Source organism: Aspergillus lucknowensis (genome assembly GCF_044049455.1).
Source record: "Aspergillus lucknowensis strain CBS 449.75 chromosome Unknown BJX67scaffold_87, whole genome shotgun sequence".
Taxonomy (NCBI): Eukaryota; Fungi; Ascomycota; class Eurotiomycetes; order Eurotiales; family Aspergillaceae; genus Aspergillus; species Aspergillus lucknowensis.
The window spans coordinates 40,174-52,647 of record NW_027263631.1 but is presented as its reverse complement, the minus strand read 5'-3'; the positions used below and the strand labels follow the sequence as shown (position 1 = coordinate 52,647).

Below are 12,474 nucleotides of genomic sequence, written 5' to 3'. Positions count from 1 at the left end.
TTTTTGCTACCAAGCTCTCCGTCCCTCAATTGAATCCGCGATATCAATTGCGGCCGGTAATCGAGGTTCGCGAAATAATCCCGTTTTCATACCTCATAACCCTAATTGCACGCTATCACAGCCGGTGATAGCGCCCCCGGCCATTCATCATGTCTTCCAGAGTGGTCAATCGTCCAACGGACACTAGACAGAAAGAAAAGGTGCGCTCCCTTTACTTATTGCTAATCCTCTCGAAGGTCATCAGACCCGCCTGACATGTTTGGATAGGATATCAACCAGAAGCTACAGCTGTTTGGCATCTTTCAAGGTAGGAAATGGTCGAGGTTGACAAACCTGGTCGTAAATCGCTGACACAATGATTAGCCTTCAAATACGGCAAGCTTCCGTCTGTGAGTTCATACATGCTAATTCAATTCCTTAGTTCGGCTGATAGTAACCGACTTTCGTGCATTAGAACAAGCAGTGTGATGTCGCCCTAAATACCGCCTTGGCCTCCGACGCACTTACGAAGCCGTCTCAAGAACTGTCCGAAGAAGGCCGTGCCTTGATTGAGGACTTGCGCCAAGTTATCGAGCAAGCGAAGACACTCGTTCTCAGTAAGAACGACGGCCAATTGCTTCAGGAGTTTCTCTGGGATGCCGAACATATTTCCGGAGAGGCTGTGCAAAAGCCAGAGGTTTCCGTGGACAGAGAGTCTGCCGAGCAGGATGCCGCAAGGGCAAGAGAAGGATTGAAGTCTCTAGGAACCTTGTTGATCACGAATGGCGAGTTCCGGAAACTTCGTAAGTATATCCTTCTTCTACAATTCCCACTTATGAAGCTTACGAGCTTTCCAGTGAACGATGCGATTGTCATCGCCCGTGACATTGCTGGGGATGTTTCGCAGAAAGCCGCCAACAGAGTCCGTCCATCGGAGGACCAACTTGCCCAAGTCGATCAACCCGCCGAAGAGAACGTCTGGCATGAGAAGCCGGATGTTTCCGGATACCGAGAACAGATTAAGTCTCGTTTCAACAAAGACAAAGCTGTAGGTGCCACTGCCCACTCACAAGTATACCATCCACTAACATTTGACTAGGAGCAAGCGACGTCCGACGTCGCTAAGACCGGCGTACAGACCGCCACTGGTGGCCAAAAACCAACCGATACATCGGATATTGACCCCCACGCCGGGGCCAGTGCAGCTTATCAGCACGCCCGGGAGAAGGTCCCCGACGATCAGAAAGAGCGGGCCCAGCAAGTTGGTGGTAAGGCACAGCAAGTTCGTGGTAAGGCTGTGAATTATCTGTCCGACAAGATCCCGAAAGAACGACGGGAACAGACCATCTGGCGCTTGAAGAAAATGATCATCGAGATTCAAGGCCACCGCGACTGTGAGTCATAACACACTGCGAACCCTTAAATTAGCGAATACAGTAGGATGCTCATGTTGTCCGGATGAATAGACCAGCAAGCTATCGAGACACTACTTGACCTGGCTGAGAAATATGGCGGCCGAGGAAGACAAATGGCACATCAGGGTTCGGGAAGCGTCCAGGAAACTCGGAGCAGTGCCTCAGTCCAGAGAATGGAAAGAAATCTTCGCGTACGTTGTTCAATAACACATGTGTATGTTGAGTTCTAATAGCCTCCAGACTTTGATCGAACGTTTTGCAAACAGCACGTCCATGGATGATCTTTTCGATTCCTTAGAGAACGTATACCGCGATGCTGACAAGGACCCTGAACTCAAAGGATGGTTCAGGAATATGGATACATTCATCCGGTATGACCCAGCTGGCAATCATGCTCTTTATACACGTAATTCTAAGGCGCAAAACCGTCTAGCAAAACCCTAAAGCAGCAGGGCTATATTATGCAGGATGACTGGAACCGCCACTACGACGAGCTGGCTGACCACGGCCGATTCCTTCTTCGCGACCGCTACAAGTCCCACACTGATCGCATCCTTGATGAGGTCAAGTTCCTAGGTGACCAGTTCAACCAGGATCCTCAGAACAAAGCCTTCGGCGACTCAATGCAGAAGCTGTTCAAGGACCTCGGTCGCGATGAGGCCGGTAACGTGAAGTTCAAGAAGCACCTTGTGAAGGATATCAGGGATGTCATCATACCCTCTATTTTTGAGAATATCCGCTACGTTCCTGTTCCCCGAATTGAAGTGTCCGATCCTATGGTCGATGTGGTAAGTAAACCCTTGCTGCTCTTGTTGGACTCTGCCTAACATGCCGCTAGGTTGTCGAAAACCTCGTTATCGAGAGTGACAATCTCATGCCAAATGTGGTTGAATTTGGAAGTGATAACTACTTCCGTTGGGGGCGGAAGAAGATCAGTAACAAGAAAGATAACAAGGTGAGAAAGCGCTCTCCAGTTTGTTCCGGGAACCGACCCCTTTTAACCGTCAATCTAGATGATGATCTCGGTCTCCGGTATCCAGGCGGACCTGAGAGATGTCAGCTACTACATCAAGAAGAAGCAGGGATTCCCATCCATCACTGACACCGGTGTGATGGATATTTTCCTTGGAGGCGAAGGCTTCTCGTTCAAGATCGCAGCATCTACTGCTCAGAAGAAGGATCGTCAGAACTTTGTTAAGCTCGATAAGGTTAATGTTAAGCTTGACCAAATCGACATCAAGCTCAAGAAGTCCAAGCACAAGGTTCTATTCACTATCTTCAAGCCCCTGCTCTTCCGCATTGTTCGTCCTGTTATCCAGAAAGTCCTTGAGAAGCAGATCAGAGACGCATTTACCAAGGGTGACGCATTTGCATACGATGTGCATACCGAAGCCAAACGCGTGAAGGGGTACGTTCAAGAGAATCCTGAAGATGCACCAAACGTCTACAACCGATACATGAATGCCTTCCGTGCCAAGATGGAGGAGGGACGGCGCAAGACTGAGCAAGCTGCGAAGCGCGATACGAAGGTCCAGACGACCACTACCCTTGATGGCTCCCTGTTCCCTGACATCAAGCTTCCCGGAGGGATCACCACCAAGGCTACTGAATACGATGAATTGGCAAAGAAGGGCGAACGCTGGGAGTCTCCCATATTCACCATCGGCTCCGCATCCGAGTCCACCAACATCCCCAAACCGGACGATATCACTCGCAAGCCCCACACTACCGCTGAAGGCAAGCTCCGTGACCGTGGCGCAGCCGCTGGTGATGCCACCGCTCCCCAAGGTCCAGTTACCGATGGTGGCGCACTGGCTGGTGGTCGCGTCACCAACGGTGGGCCTGCAGTGCGTGGTGCTTCGACACTAAGCAACGGTAGCACTGCGGTGACCAATGGTCATGCCAAACATTTGGACGGCAAGCCTGCTCAGGATATCTCGACTATTGCGGGAACACACACTGCTTTCAACCCTCAAACTGCGTGATCTTCACTTCAGACGTCGAAGGCGGATAACAATCCTTGTAAAGCTTATTTCCTGCTACCTCCTTTTCAGTAATCGCCGCAAACCCTTGGTTTTGCCTGCGTTGCTCGTGTATTGTATGAGTGATGTTTTGCCGTATTTAGTGGACTAGTTCTAATCGAGTACCCTCTGCGTTTTACACTCTGCTTCATATTGAGCTGTAATTATGATAAGAGATATGGATGGACAAACAAAATGCTTCTGCCCTCTAGAATTCAAAAGTTGGTATTTATCATTAATACTTTCCTTACATCTGGTTAAAGTACTTCTCCCAACCCAACTCCTGCAATTTTTTATTCTTTACCTCCATATTCTCCACTCGGGCGTTCTCCGCATACGATTCGACCTTCCGCTGTATAGCTGGGTCGAAGGCTCCGATGATCCGCGCCGCAAGGAGCGCAGCATTGATACTATTGTTGATACCGACGGTGGCAACGGGTACGCCTAAATTGAGTACGTTAGTCCGCTTGATTGCAGAGAATGAGAGGAAGAGACATACCCCTCGGCATCTGGACAATACTGTGAAGACTATCCACTCCATCCAGGGAGCTTCCCTTAACAGGTACACCGATTACAGGGAGCGCCGTATGCGCGGCCGCCATACCGGGCAGATGTGCGGCGCCGCCCGCAGCAGCGATAATCACCTTGATCCCCCGTGCCGCCGCAGAAGCAGAGTACTCAGCCATAAATGTTGGTGTCCGGTGAGCGGAGGTAATATCCACCGCAGGCTCGATACCGAAGTAATCCTGCAAGAGTTTGAGACCTGGGACTAGGGTTTTGAGGTCACTATCTGATCCCATAATGACTGCGACTTGGGGGGCAGGCTTTGTGGGTCCTGATGGGGCGGGTTTTGTCTTGATGTCGGTACGTTGGGAGCGGATCTCGTCGACGACGTCGATGAGCGGCTGGATGTATGTCTCGGCCTCATGCATTGTGCGTGCTGTGACTGTTACATGGCCCATCTTGCGGCCTGGTTTGGCGGCGCCCTTGCTGTAGAGGTGGATGGCGGTGTTGGGGATTGATAGGGCGGCTTCGGCGACTTTGAGGTGTGTATCTGGTGCGGCGCCACCGATGATGTTCAGCATAATGGAAGGTTGACGGATTTGGAGGCTCTCTGCAGGGATAGGTAGGTCGAGAATAGCGCGGAGGTGGGTATCGAATTGGGAGAGTGCGCATCCCTCGATGGTGTAGTGTCCTGAGTTGTGGACTCGGGATGCGAGCTCGCAGAGAAGCAGGGAGTCGTCATTGAGGAGGAACAGCTCGACACCAAATGCACCCTTGCCCTCAAATGTAGCGACGGCTTTGCGGGCTAGTTCTTGGGCCTTTCGGTTGATGTCATCGGAAACGTTACGAGCGGGTGCGTAGACGAGTTTGCATATTGAATCTTCCTGCACAGTTTCGACAGTTGGGTAGGAAAGGACGGAGTTTTGAGTCTTGACAACCATGACGGCTAGTTCCTAGTTGTTGAGTTTCAAATTAGCCCAGGGACTCGAATGCCGGGTGGTAGGTGTAACCTTTTGGAAATAAGCCCATTTCTCCGCATATAATGGACGTCCTTTGAGAAATTCGAGGGCAGTTGGTATATCTTCTTTCGAGTTGACACGGAAGTTTCCTAACCAAAGGATACCATTAGCTCTTATCAGAATTCGACAATTACTCCCAGGTTCTCAGCTCACCACGTCCGTCGTAAGCCATAGTCTTCGACTTGAGCATCAATGGATACCCAAGCTCCTCCGCTGCCTTGGCCAATTCCTCCGGTGTATTCTCAAGGAGCTCGCGATGATCCGCCATTGGGATACCAAATTTGGCGAGGTGTTCTTTCTGGCTGAATTTGTTCTGAATCGTGCGAATTGCCTGCCAGCTCGGCTCAATTTGAACCTGCGAGTCGACCTCCTCTAAGGCGTAGGTATCAACATGCTCGATCTCCGCAGTTATAACGTCAGAATTCTTCGCCAATTCCCGGACAGCCTCGCGCTCCTTGAATGAGCCGCTGACATGGCCATCATGAAAACTGATTTGCTTCGCGGGGGCGTTCTCCGCATCGAGGACATTGACTTGGATGTTCAGTCTGTTGGCGGATTCGACGAACATGCGGCCCAGCTGACCTCCGCCGAGGACACCGACCTTGCGTGAGTTCCACATCTCAATGTGCAGCGGGAGCAGAAGTTCAGGGACAGTTAGATAGAGGCAGCCATGCGATATGAATCACACAGAACCCATCATGGACCCCTCCGCAATCGGCCGAATCAGGGAAACCTGAAAAAAAAAATCCAGTATCATCACGTGAGACGACGATAAGCTCCCGTCCTGTCCAATCGAAACTCGCAACAATGGCGGAGAGCCGCCTATTCCCCGCAATAAATTACACAGCATCAGTGCCAGTGCCTCAAAGCAGCATCATGGCCTCGCGGGGGAGCTTCGAAAAGACCTCAAGCCACCTTTTCGTAAGCAAGACACCTCCGTGACAAAAATTCCGAATTCTTTATGGGGCATGTTTTTCTATAGAAATAGTTAGAATTGGCAATCTTTCTTGGAGTCATGACCTGGTTGACGGTGAAGGAACGAAAACCTCATTTTCCGCTCGGTACAACCGCGGTACCGTAATATATACGTCAGCCAATTTCCGCAGAGCAATGCATCGCGTTCCTGAAGCTTGTCTCTTGCATCACCCAAGCGATCTCTTGGCCCTGTGCCTCCAGAAGCACCGGGAAAAATGACTTTAGGTTAGTGCCTATCCGTCCAGCTCCTACGTGCTCGGTCCATGATCCTGCGTTCCGCCTCGCTGGTCGGGTAGTCCTTGAAGCTCCGGCATGCTAATGGCGCCATTTGAACAGATGAAGAGAGCTTGGAGATAGCCGCCCGTGGCGGCTTCATGGACCTGTTCGTCGAACCCACGTCCAAGATTGCTCTCCAGAGCTATATCAGTGACTAACTTCCTCTTACCAGTGAGAAATGGCCCGGAATGGTCGAGCCGCTGCTGGAGCGACTGGAATATGTGCGCACGAGAGCTCCGTCAACCTCAAATCTCCTACTGGAGAACTAACAGCATCCCCACCAGATCACCTTCAATACCTTCCCAATGCCCCAGATACCCCCCGAACCTCCCGCCGCCCTCCAGTTCCAGCAGCAATACTTAAACCCAACCTCCTCATTCCTCCATGACCTGAACAACATCCCCACAAGCAGCAACAAGGAGAACACCGCCCCCCCAGACCTTCAAACTCCACCTCGTCCACCTCCTTCATCAAACGCTCCCCCATCATCAACAGAGCGCGTCCCCGACTCCCTTCCCGCTTCCCAGGCAGGCGCTTCAAATGCAACACTTCCAGCCCCACTCTTCCTCATCCTTCAATCGATACAGTCGACTCTACGATCTCTCTTTTCGTCTAAACCACCTCATACAATACAACGACTGGCGGAACTCATTCTCCGTCCAAATGCGCATTACCGGACACTCCCGGCTTACCTGCGTGCCGTGGACCGGGTTATTTCCGTGACTAGCAGCGCCGATGTCTTCCCATTCCCGATGCAAAGTGGTGCGAGTACGGCCCCGCCTAATGGGGCAATAAATGGTGCGGAGAGTACTGTTGGCTTGGCGGATAATGCTCTGGGGAGTGACGAGTCCCTGGGCGGTGCCCTTCTCACTCCCATTCCCTGGCTCAGTAATACTACTTCTCCAGGAGCTGAAGCCGTGGGGTTAGATGAAGGTAATTTCGCACGTTTTGCTTCCCGCCTATGGTGACCTTCTAATGCAGATTCTTATACGCAGTCTCGATAGCAGCAACAATACCGGCACTCTCACAACAAATTTCCACAGAACCTACCGATCAAACTACGCAACAGCAACAGGTGATCCTCACCAGTCCCGAAACAACTACTCTAGAGGGCGAAGTGCCGGCCGAGCCCACGGAGGGAATCCCCCACGCTCGAGGTCCGCCCCTTCTCGGAGTCGAGGATATGGGTCTTCAGGATGGTAAAGGTGTGGAAATGACGCTACTGAGCACCGAGGGTGGGACAGACACCCAGCCCCCCGCAAGTACGGAATCAGCTGCCGAACAATTATCTAGCCAGGAATCGGGGACCGGGACCGGAACGCCGAAATCAACGGCTACGACGGCGGCAGCAGCTGAAGATGATGCAGACGGGGACGGGGACATCATGTTGTCAGATGAACCTACTATACCGCAGGAAGCTGGGAAGCAATAGGTGTCAAGGTTAGCAAGAGGCATTATGGACTCGGTTAGATGGCATTTGGTGTTGTGACTTATCATTGGGCATTTAGTCCTTCAAATCCCATTACGAATGATGACCTGGAATCAGTCCTTTACACTTCTGGCGGTTCAATGGCTAAAACCTCGAGGCCAGAGTAGGAAGAAATGGGCCCGCGCGCGGGTAGCTCACTCTTTGGGGGGTTCTCTACGAAGTTGAGCCGGCCAGGAAGGTGCGACTGTGAACATTGGAAGTTTCCAAGTCGCCTCCCCATCGCGGAACAGGAAGAACAACCCGCGAGCAGATTAGGAGGGCAGGCACGACCAATGGCACGCTCTTTCCTACCTATGTAATTGACAATCTTACCAAGAAGGGCGGGTGAGGAAGAAACGACCAGCAATGTGAATTCTGGGTTCGGCGGAGTTAGGCAGGGACAACGAGCTCGAGGCCCGTTCACTTACGATATCTCGGCGTGCTGAACCATGTGTTCAGCAAAGCTTAGAATGTCAAGCAGCCAAATACTTGGACAGTCGTATCCGTTTGATTGAGGGATGGTACTTAAGACAAGATGGAATCGGCACAGAGCACTAAGAGGTATCTCGCAAGTAAACATGTGACAGGCTCAAAATCATGCATAAACTCCATAGCAGAAAGTCGTTAACAATTCACATAATATCCAACGAGCCAATCAAGCGATGTACAAAGAGTTAGACGGTCGACTCGACTGTCTGCAAAGGAACATAGCTCGGCTCGAAGTTCGACGTCTGGGTTGGCCTTCCCGTGAAGAACGACCACGTTCTCAGCGCTGTACTCTGGATCCATAGCACAGCCCCGCTTCTCCGAGTTGCACTAGGAGTAGTAACAGAGAAGAGAGTTTCCTCCCACCAGTTCTTCTGTGAGTTCTCGGACGTGGTGTCGATCTCTTTCTCCAGGAGCTCGACATCCATCCAGGAGGGCCGTTTCCAGAATTTCAAGAGAAGACTGCTCACAACAACAGAGACACTGGAGAGAGCCATTGCGGCACCAGCTGCCATAGGAGGGAGCATGTATCCGCCAAAGGGAAGGAAGAGACCCATGGCAAAGGGGAGACCGATAACGTTGTATGCACACGCCCAGACAAGATTAAGTTTGATGCGGTTGAAGACCGATCGAGACAGAGAGAGGCTCGCGGGGACAGAGAGAAGATCATCAGGCCTCATGAGGACGATGTCAGCTGCTTCCATAGCGACGTCAGTGCCCGACGCGAGGGCGATGCCAACCGATGCAGTGGCGAGAGCGGGGGAGTCATTGATCCCATCTCCCACCATCGCGACACAATCACCAGTCTCTTGGAGAGACGTAATGATGGATTGCTTGTCGGAAGGGGAAACAGAGGCGTAGACAGCGTCGATTGGAATGCCAACGGCCGAAGCAACAGAAGCAGCAGCAGCTTGTGAGTCTCCAGTAATCAATGAAGTCGAGATTCCCATTCGGTGCAGCGCGGCTACTGCAGCGGCCGCCGTTACCTTAATCGTATCTTCGAGTAGAATGGTACCAGCAAATTGTCCGTCAATTGCGACGTGAATTTGCGTGATTCCAACCTGGGAATTCTTAGAACCTGGCGGCGCTTCAGATGCTTGCTCAGCGTACTGCGGGACAGTGACATCCTTGGATCTTAAAAAGGCAGCGTTCCCAATCAGCACGCGGTACCGAGTGCGTTCTCCGTCGGAGGCTGGCTCGACTAAGGCAGATATGCCTTTACCGACACAGGCGTCAAAGTCACCTAGGCTTCCTGGCAGTCCACTATCATTCGAGTGACCTGAGTGACTCAATGCTGCCATATAAATTGTTTTCCCGATGGGGTGCTCGCTGTTCATCTCGGCAAGCCCAACGATGAGCCACCAGAGGCGACGGCGCAAGTCGTTTGATGTCCAGTGAGCCTCTATTTTTGCTGCCTCCACATTCATCTTTCCGGTCGTCAAGGTACCAGTCTTGTCAAATACAACATGCGTGACCTTTGTCGCGCTCTCGAGCACAGCACCACCTTTGACAAGGATGCCTTGTGTGGCACCAACCCCGGTCCCAACCATAACAGCCGTAGGAGTACTAAGCCCTAGGGCACATGGGCAGGCGAAGACGATGACTGAGATGCACAGCTTCAGACAAACCATGACTTTACCACCGCCATCTTTGGCGACGAAAATCTTCGGGGGGTTGGGAAGTAGGTGGCTTACGAACATCCACCCAAAAAACGTAATCAACCCGAGACTTATAATCGTTGGCACGAAGTAGCCAGCAACAAGATCCGCCATGCGCTGAATAGATGCGCGACTTGATTGTGCATCCTGAACTAGCTTCACAATCTTACTGAGTTGGGTGTCCTTGCCGGTACGAATGACCTTGACGTCAACCGCGCTAGTGCCGTTCACGGTCCCGGCGATGACCACACTACCCTTCGTCTTATGGATAGGCATCGCTTCGCCGGTGATCATGCTCTCATCAAGATATGTTTCGCCCCGGATCACTATCCCGTCAGCTGAAACCTTATCTCCCGGGTGGAGGATGATAATGTCCCCAACCTCGATGAGCTCGGTGGGAATGATTCTGTGACCCACGGGTGGGCGCGAAGTCGAGGACGTCGGTTTCTGTTCCTCAACACCTGCCTTGCTCCATTCCTCTGCCGATTTTTCGGCCGCTATGGGGTCTTCATAGATGGTTGTCGTCGACGGCGCGAGAGACATTAGTCGAGAAAGAGCGGCAGAGGTTTGGCCCTTGGCTCTGTTCTCCAACCACCTACCAAGCGTTATGAAGGTGATAAGCATAGTGCTCGTGTCGAAAACAGTGCGTGGCCTATTATGCGGTTCGAGGATGACGGCTACAACCATAGTGAACACGCTGTAGAAGAATGCTGCGGAGGTGCCAAGCATAACGAGAACATCCATGGTCGGTGCGCGATGCTTTAATGACTTAAAACTGGTGATGTAGAACCTCCGTCCGATACCAAATTGTACGGGAATCGTTAGCAGCAGGCATGCAACCTCCCCAAGATAAAGGCCGGGAATGATGCGAACGCCACCAAAGTCGAGCGCCGGCAGGTACATGGGGAGAATCATATTGATTAGAAAGACAGGTACGGCAAAGGAAAGCGAGATCAGGAATGCCCGTCTCCATTCCAGAACCTCTTTGGTTTTGGCTAGAGATTCCAGTTGAGCATTGTTATCATCGGACGCCGCGAGTAAAGCATTGTACCCAGCAGCTTCAATTGCACACACAATTGCACGAATCCCAATCACAGAGGCATCGTAGGACACCAGTAACCGAGACGTGGCGATGGAAATGGTGGCTGAGACGATGCCCAATTTTCGCAACAACGTATCTTCAAGTGTCGTAGCAGAATTGCTGTCACGCAGCCCGTGAAGATCGAGCGTAACTCGGCTCAGGCCACCTTCTCGCGGGTGTGTTGGGACTTCAGACACAACCTTGGCATCAAACCCGGCATCTTCGATAAGGGATATGATCTTCTGCGACGTAAGGATAATAGGATTATGGGTGAGAACTGCTCGTTCGGCGAGCAAACTGATATTGAATTGGATCAGGCCCTCCACACCGTCGAAGACACCCTGTACACTTGACGTACATGCACCGCATGTCATTCCCTCAATAGCAACAGTAGTGACCATCGATTGCGACGAGGGGACCGTTGATTCATGAGAGCCGCGAGAACCACTTTGGGGAGTTGAGGTTTCCAGCACCCGAGCTCCGAACCCACGATCCTCGATTACCTCCGCAAGCTGTTCCGCTGAGATTGTCACCAAGTCGTGTTCCACGACTGCACGCTCCGATAGCAGCGAAACGCTCACAGATCGCACGCCAGGTGCTTCTGTTAAGCCGCCTTCGACTGCAGACGTACAAGCCCCGCATGTCATACCCTCTATCGCTAGCGCTGTGGTCGCCACGTTCGTCTCCGGATCCTTGGAATCGCTGGTGCCCCGCGTGGGGATTGATGAGCAGTCCGTAGATATAACAGTCGCATCGAAGCCACAATCTTCGATCATTTCGGCGACCTTTCCGGTGGGTAGGAGAGCGGGATCGTGGTGGACAACGGCTCTGCCCATCATTAAACTCACAGAGACTTCACCGGCGCCCGCGACGCCTTCAAAAGCGCCTTCCACAGCGGAGGTACATGCGCCGCATGTCATCCCTTCCACACTGACGGTTGTGGTGGCCATTTGTGACCTTGATCGGGTCGGCGAGAGGGCATCATCCCCGGCGCCTATTGTATTCGATACCGCCATCGTATTGACAGACAGAAACAAGATCCAGGCGAGAGAAGCCGGAGAAAAGTAGTTGTCACCGCATACGAGCAAGTACCGGAGTCAAACGAGAATAAGAAGAGCGCCAAAAGAGGAGGACGGGCGGAGTGTGAGGGAGGAAGAATGATATTACTCAGAGGGGCGGAAGCTGCGGGAATCTCGTCGGGGACATCCCCCCATGTTGATTAAGTATCCCTGCAGAAGCGACAACAATAATTCTCCGGGGTCGGCAATTAAACTGGAGATGAACTATTAATCCAATAGCCCTTGCTCATACCATGCTAATATTTGACCATTCTCCTCCATTCCAACCCGAAAAAGCGAAGAATGATGGAGGTTTCCTCGGTTTGCAGAGAACTTCGCGGTATTGGCGCGGTATGATTAATTTCCAGGTGGCTTTTCTGGCAGAGACAATGAGAACCGGCCGATCACCCAGCAAGGGTTCATCTCTGGTTCCAATAAGAGCCCAAGATTTTTCTATTCATTTATTCAAAGGGTTCAAATGATAGTGAGATAGAGTTGCAGCTAAAGATGGCGAAATTCATCGGGACAAGGCGT

General features: G+C 51.9%; 4 protein-coding genes across 4 annotated transcripts; 2 read left to right on the top strand and 2 right to left on the bottom strand.

The window, feature by feature from the left end:
• Positions 1-149: 149 nt before the first annotated feature.
• On the top strand, positions 150-3,379 carry BJX67DRAFT_386370 (uncharacterized protein; the record flags this gene model as incomplete). The annotated part of the gene is made up of 11 exons (XM_071034053.1): positions 150-200; positions 268-307; positions 364-389; positions 455-782; positions 837-1,027; positions 1,079-1,373; positions 1,446-1,585; positions 1,635-1,765; positions 1,828-2,182; positions 2,233-2,349; positions 2,408-3,379. 11 exons carry the CDS (start codon positions 150-152, stop codon positions 3,377-3,379), a joined length of 2,646 nt encoding a protein of 881 aa, XP_070880627.1.
• A 174-nt stretch (positions 3,380-3,553) lies between these two features.
• On the bottom strand, positions 3,554-5,659 carry BJX67DRAFT_368099 (phosphoribosylaminoimidazole carboxylase ADE2). Its single transcript, XM_071030605.1, has 4 exons — positions 5,092-5,659; positions 4,930-5,027; positions 3,915-4,872; positions 3,554-3,859 (listed from the first exon to the last, which is right to left on the bottom strand). The coding sequence occupies exons 1-4, from the start codon at positions 5,555-5,557 to the stop codon at positions 3,663-3,665; spliced, it is 1,719 nt and encodes a 572-aa protein (XP_070880626.1). The 5' UTR covers positions 5,558-5,659; the 3' UTR covers positions 3,554-3,662.
• Positions 5,660-6,313: 654 nt separating this feature from the next.
• BJX67DRAFT_328952 (uncharacterized protein) lies at positions 6,314-7,714 on the top strand. Its single transcript, XM_071027467.1, has 3 exons — positions 6,314-7,122; positions 7,185-7,629; positions 7,698-7,714. The coding sequence occupies exons 1-2, from the start codon at positions 6,495-6,497 to the stop codon at positions 7,619-7,621; spliced, it is 1,065 nt and encodes a 354-aa protein (XP_070880625.1). The 5' UTR covers positions 6,314-6,494; the 3' UTR covers positions 7,622-7,629; positions 7,698-7,714.
• A 295-nt stretch (positions 7,715-8,009) lies between these two features.
• ctpA (Cu(2+)-transporting P-type ATPase CCC2) lies at positions 8,010-12,051 on the bottom strand. The gene has a single exon (XM_071027468.1). It carries the CDS (start codon positions 11,896-11,898, stop codon positions 8,332-8,334), a length of 3,567 nt encoding a protein of 1,188 aa, XP_070880624.1. The 5' UTR covers positions 11,899-12,051; the 3' UTR covers positions 8,010-8,331.
• Between the last annotated feature and the right edge of the window lie 423 nt (positions 12,052-12,474).

Bases quoted from the DNA above. Each gene is read 5' to 3' on its own strand.
- BJX67DRAFT_368099 (XM_071030605.1), bottom strand. From the start codon at position 5,557: ATGTGGAACTCACGCAAGGTCGGTGTCCTCGGCGGAGGTCAGCTGGGC. The intron at 4,873-4,929 runs GTTACACCTACC...CTCAACAACTAG, and splicing joins AATGGGCTTATTTCCAAAAG to GAACTAGCCGTCATGGTTGT. The intron at 3,860-3,914 runs GTATGTCTCTTC...TACTCAATTTAG, and splicing joins TATTGTCCAGATGCCGAGGG to GCGTACCCGTTGCCACCGTC.
- BJX67DRAFT_328952 (XM_071027467.1), top strand. From the start codon at position 6,495: ATGCCCCAGATACCCCCCGAACCTCCCGCCGCCCTCCAGTTCCAGCAG. The intron at 7,123-7,184 runs GTAATTTCGCAC...TCTTATACGCAG, and splicing joins AGCCGTGGGGTTAGATGAAG to TCTCGATAGCAGCAACAATA.
- ctpA (XM_071027468.1), bottom strand. From the start codon at position 11,898: ATGGCGGTATCGAATACAATAGGCGCCGGGGATGATGCCCTCTCGCCG.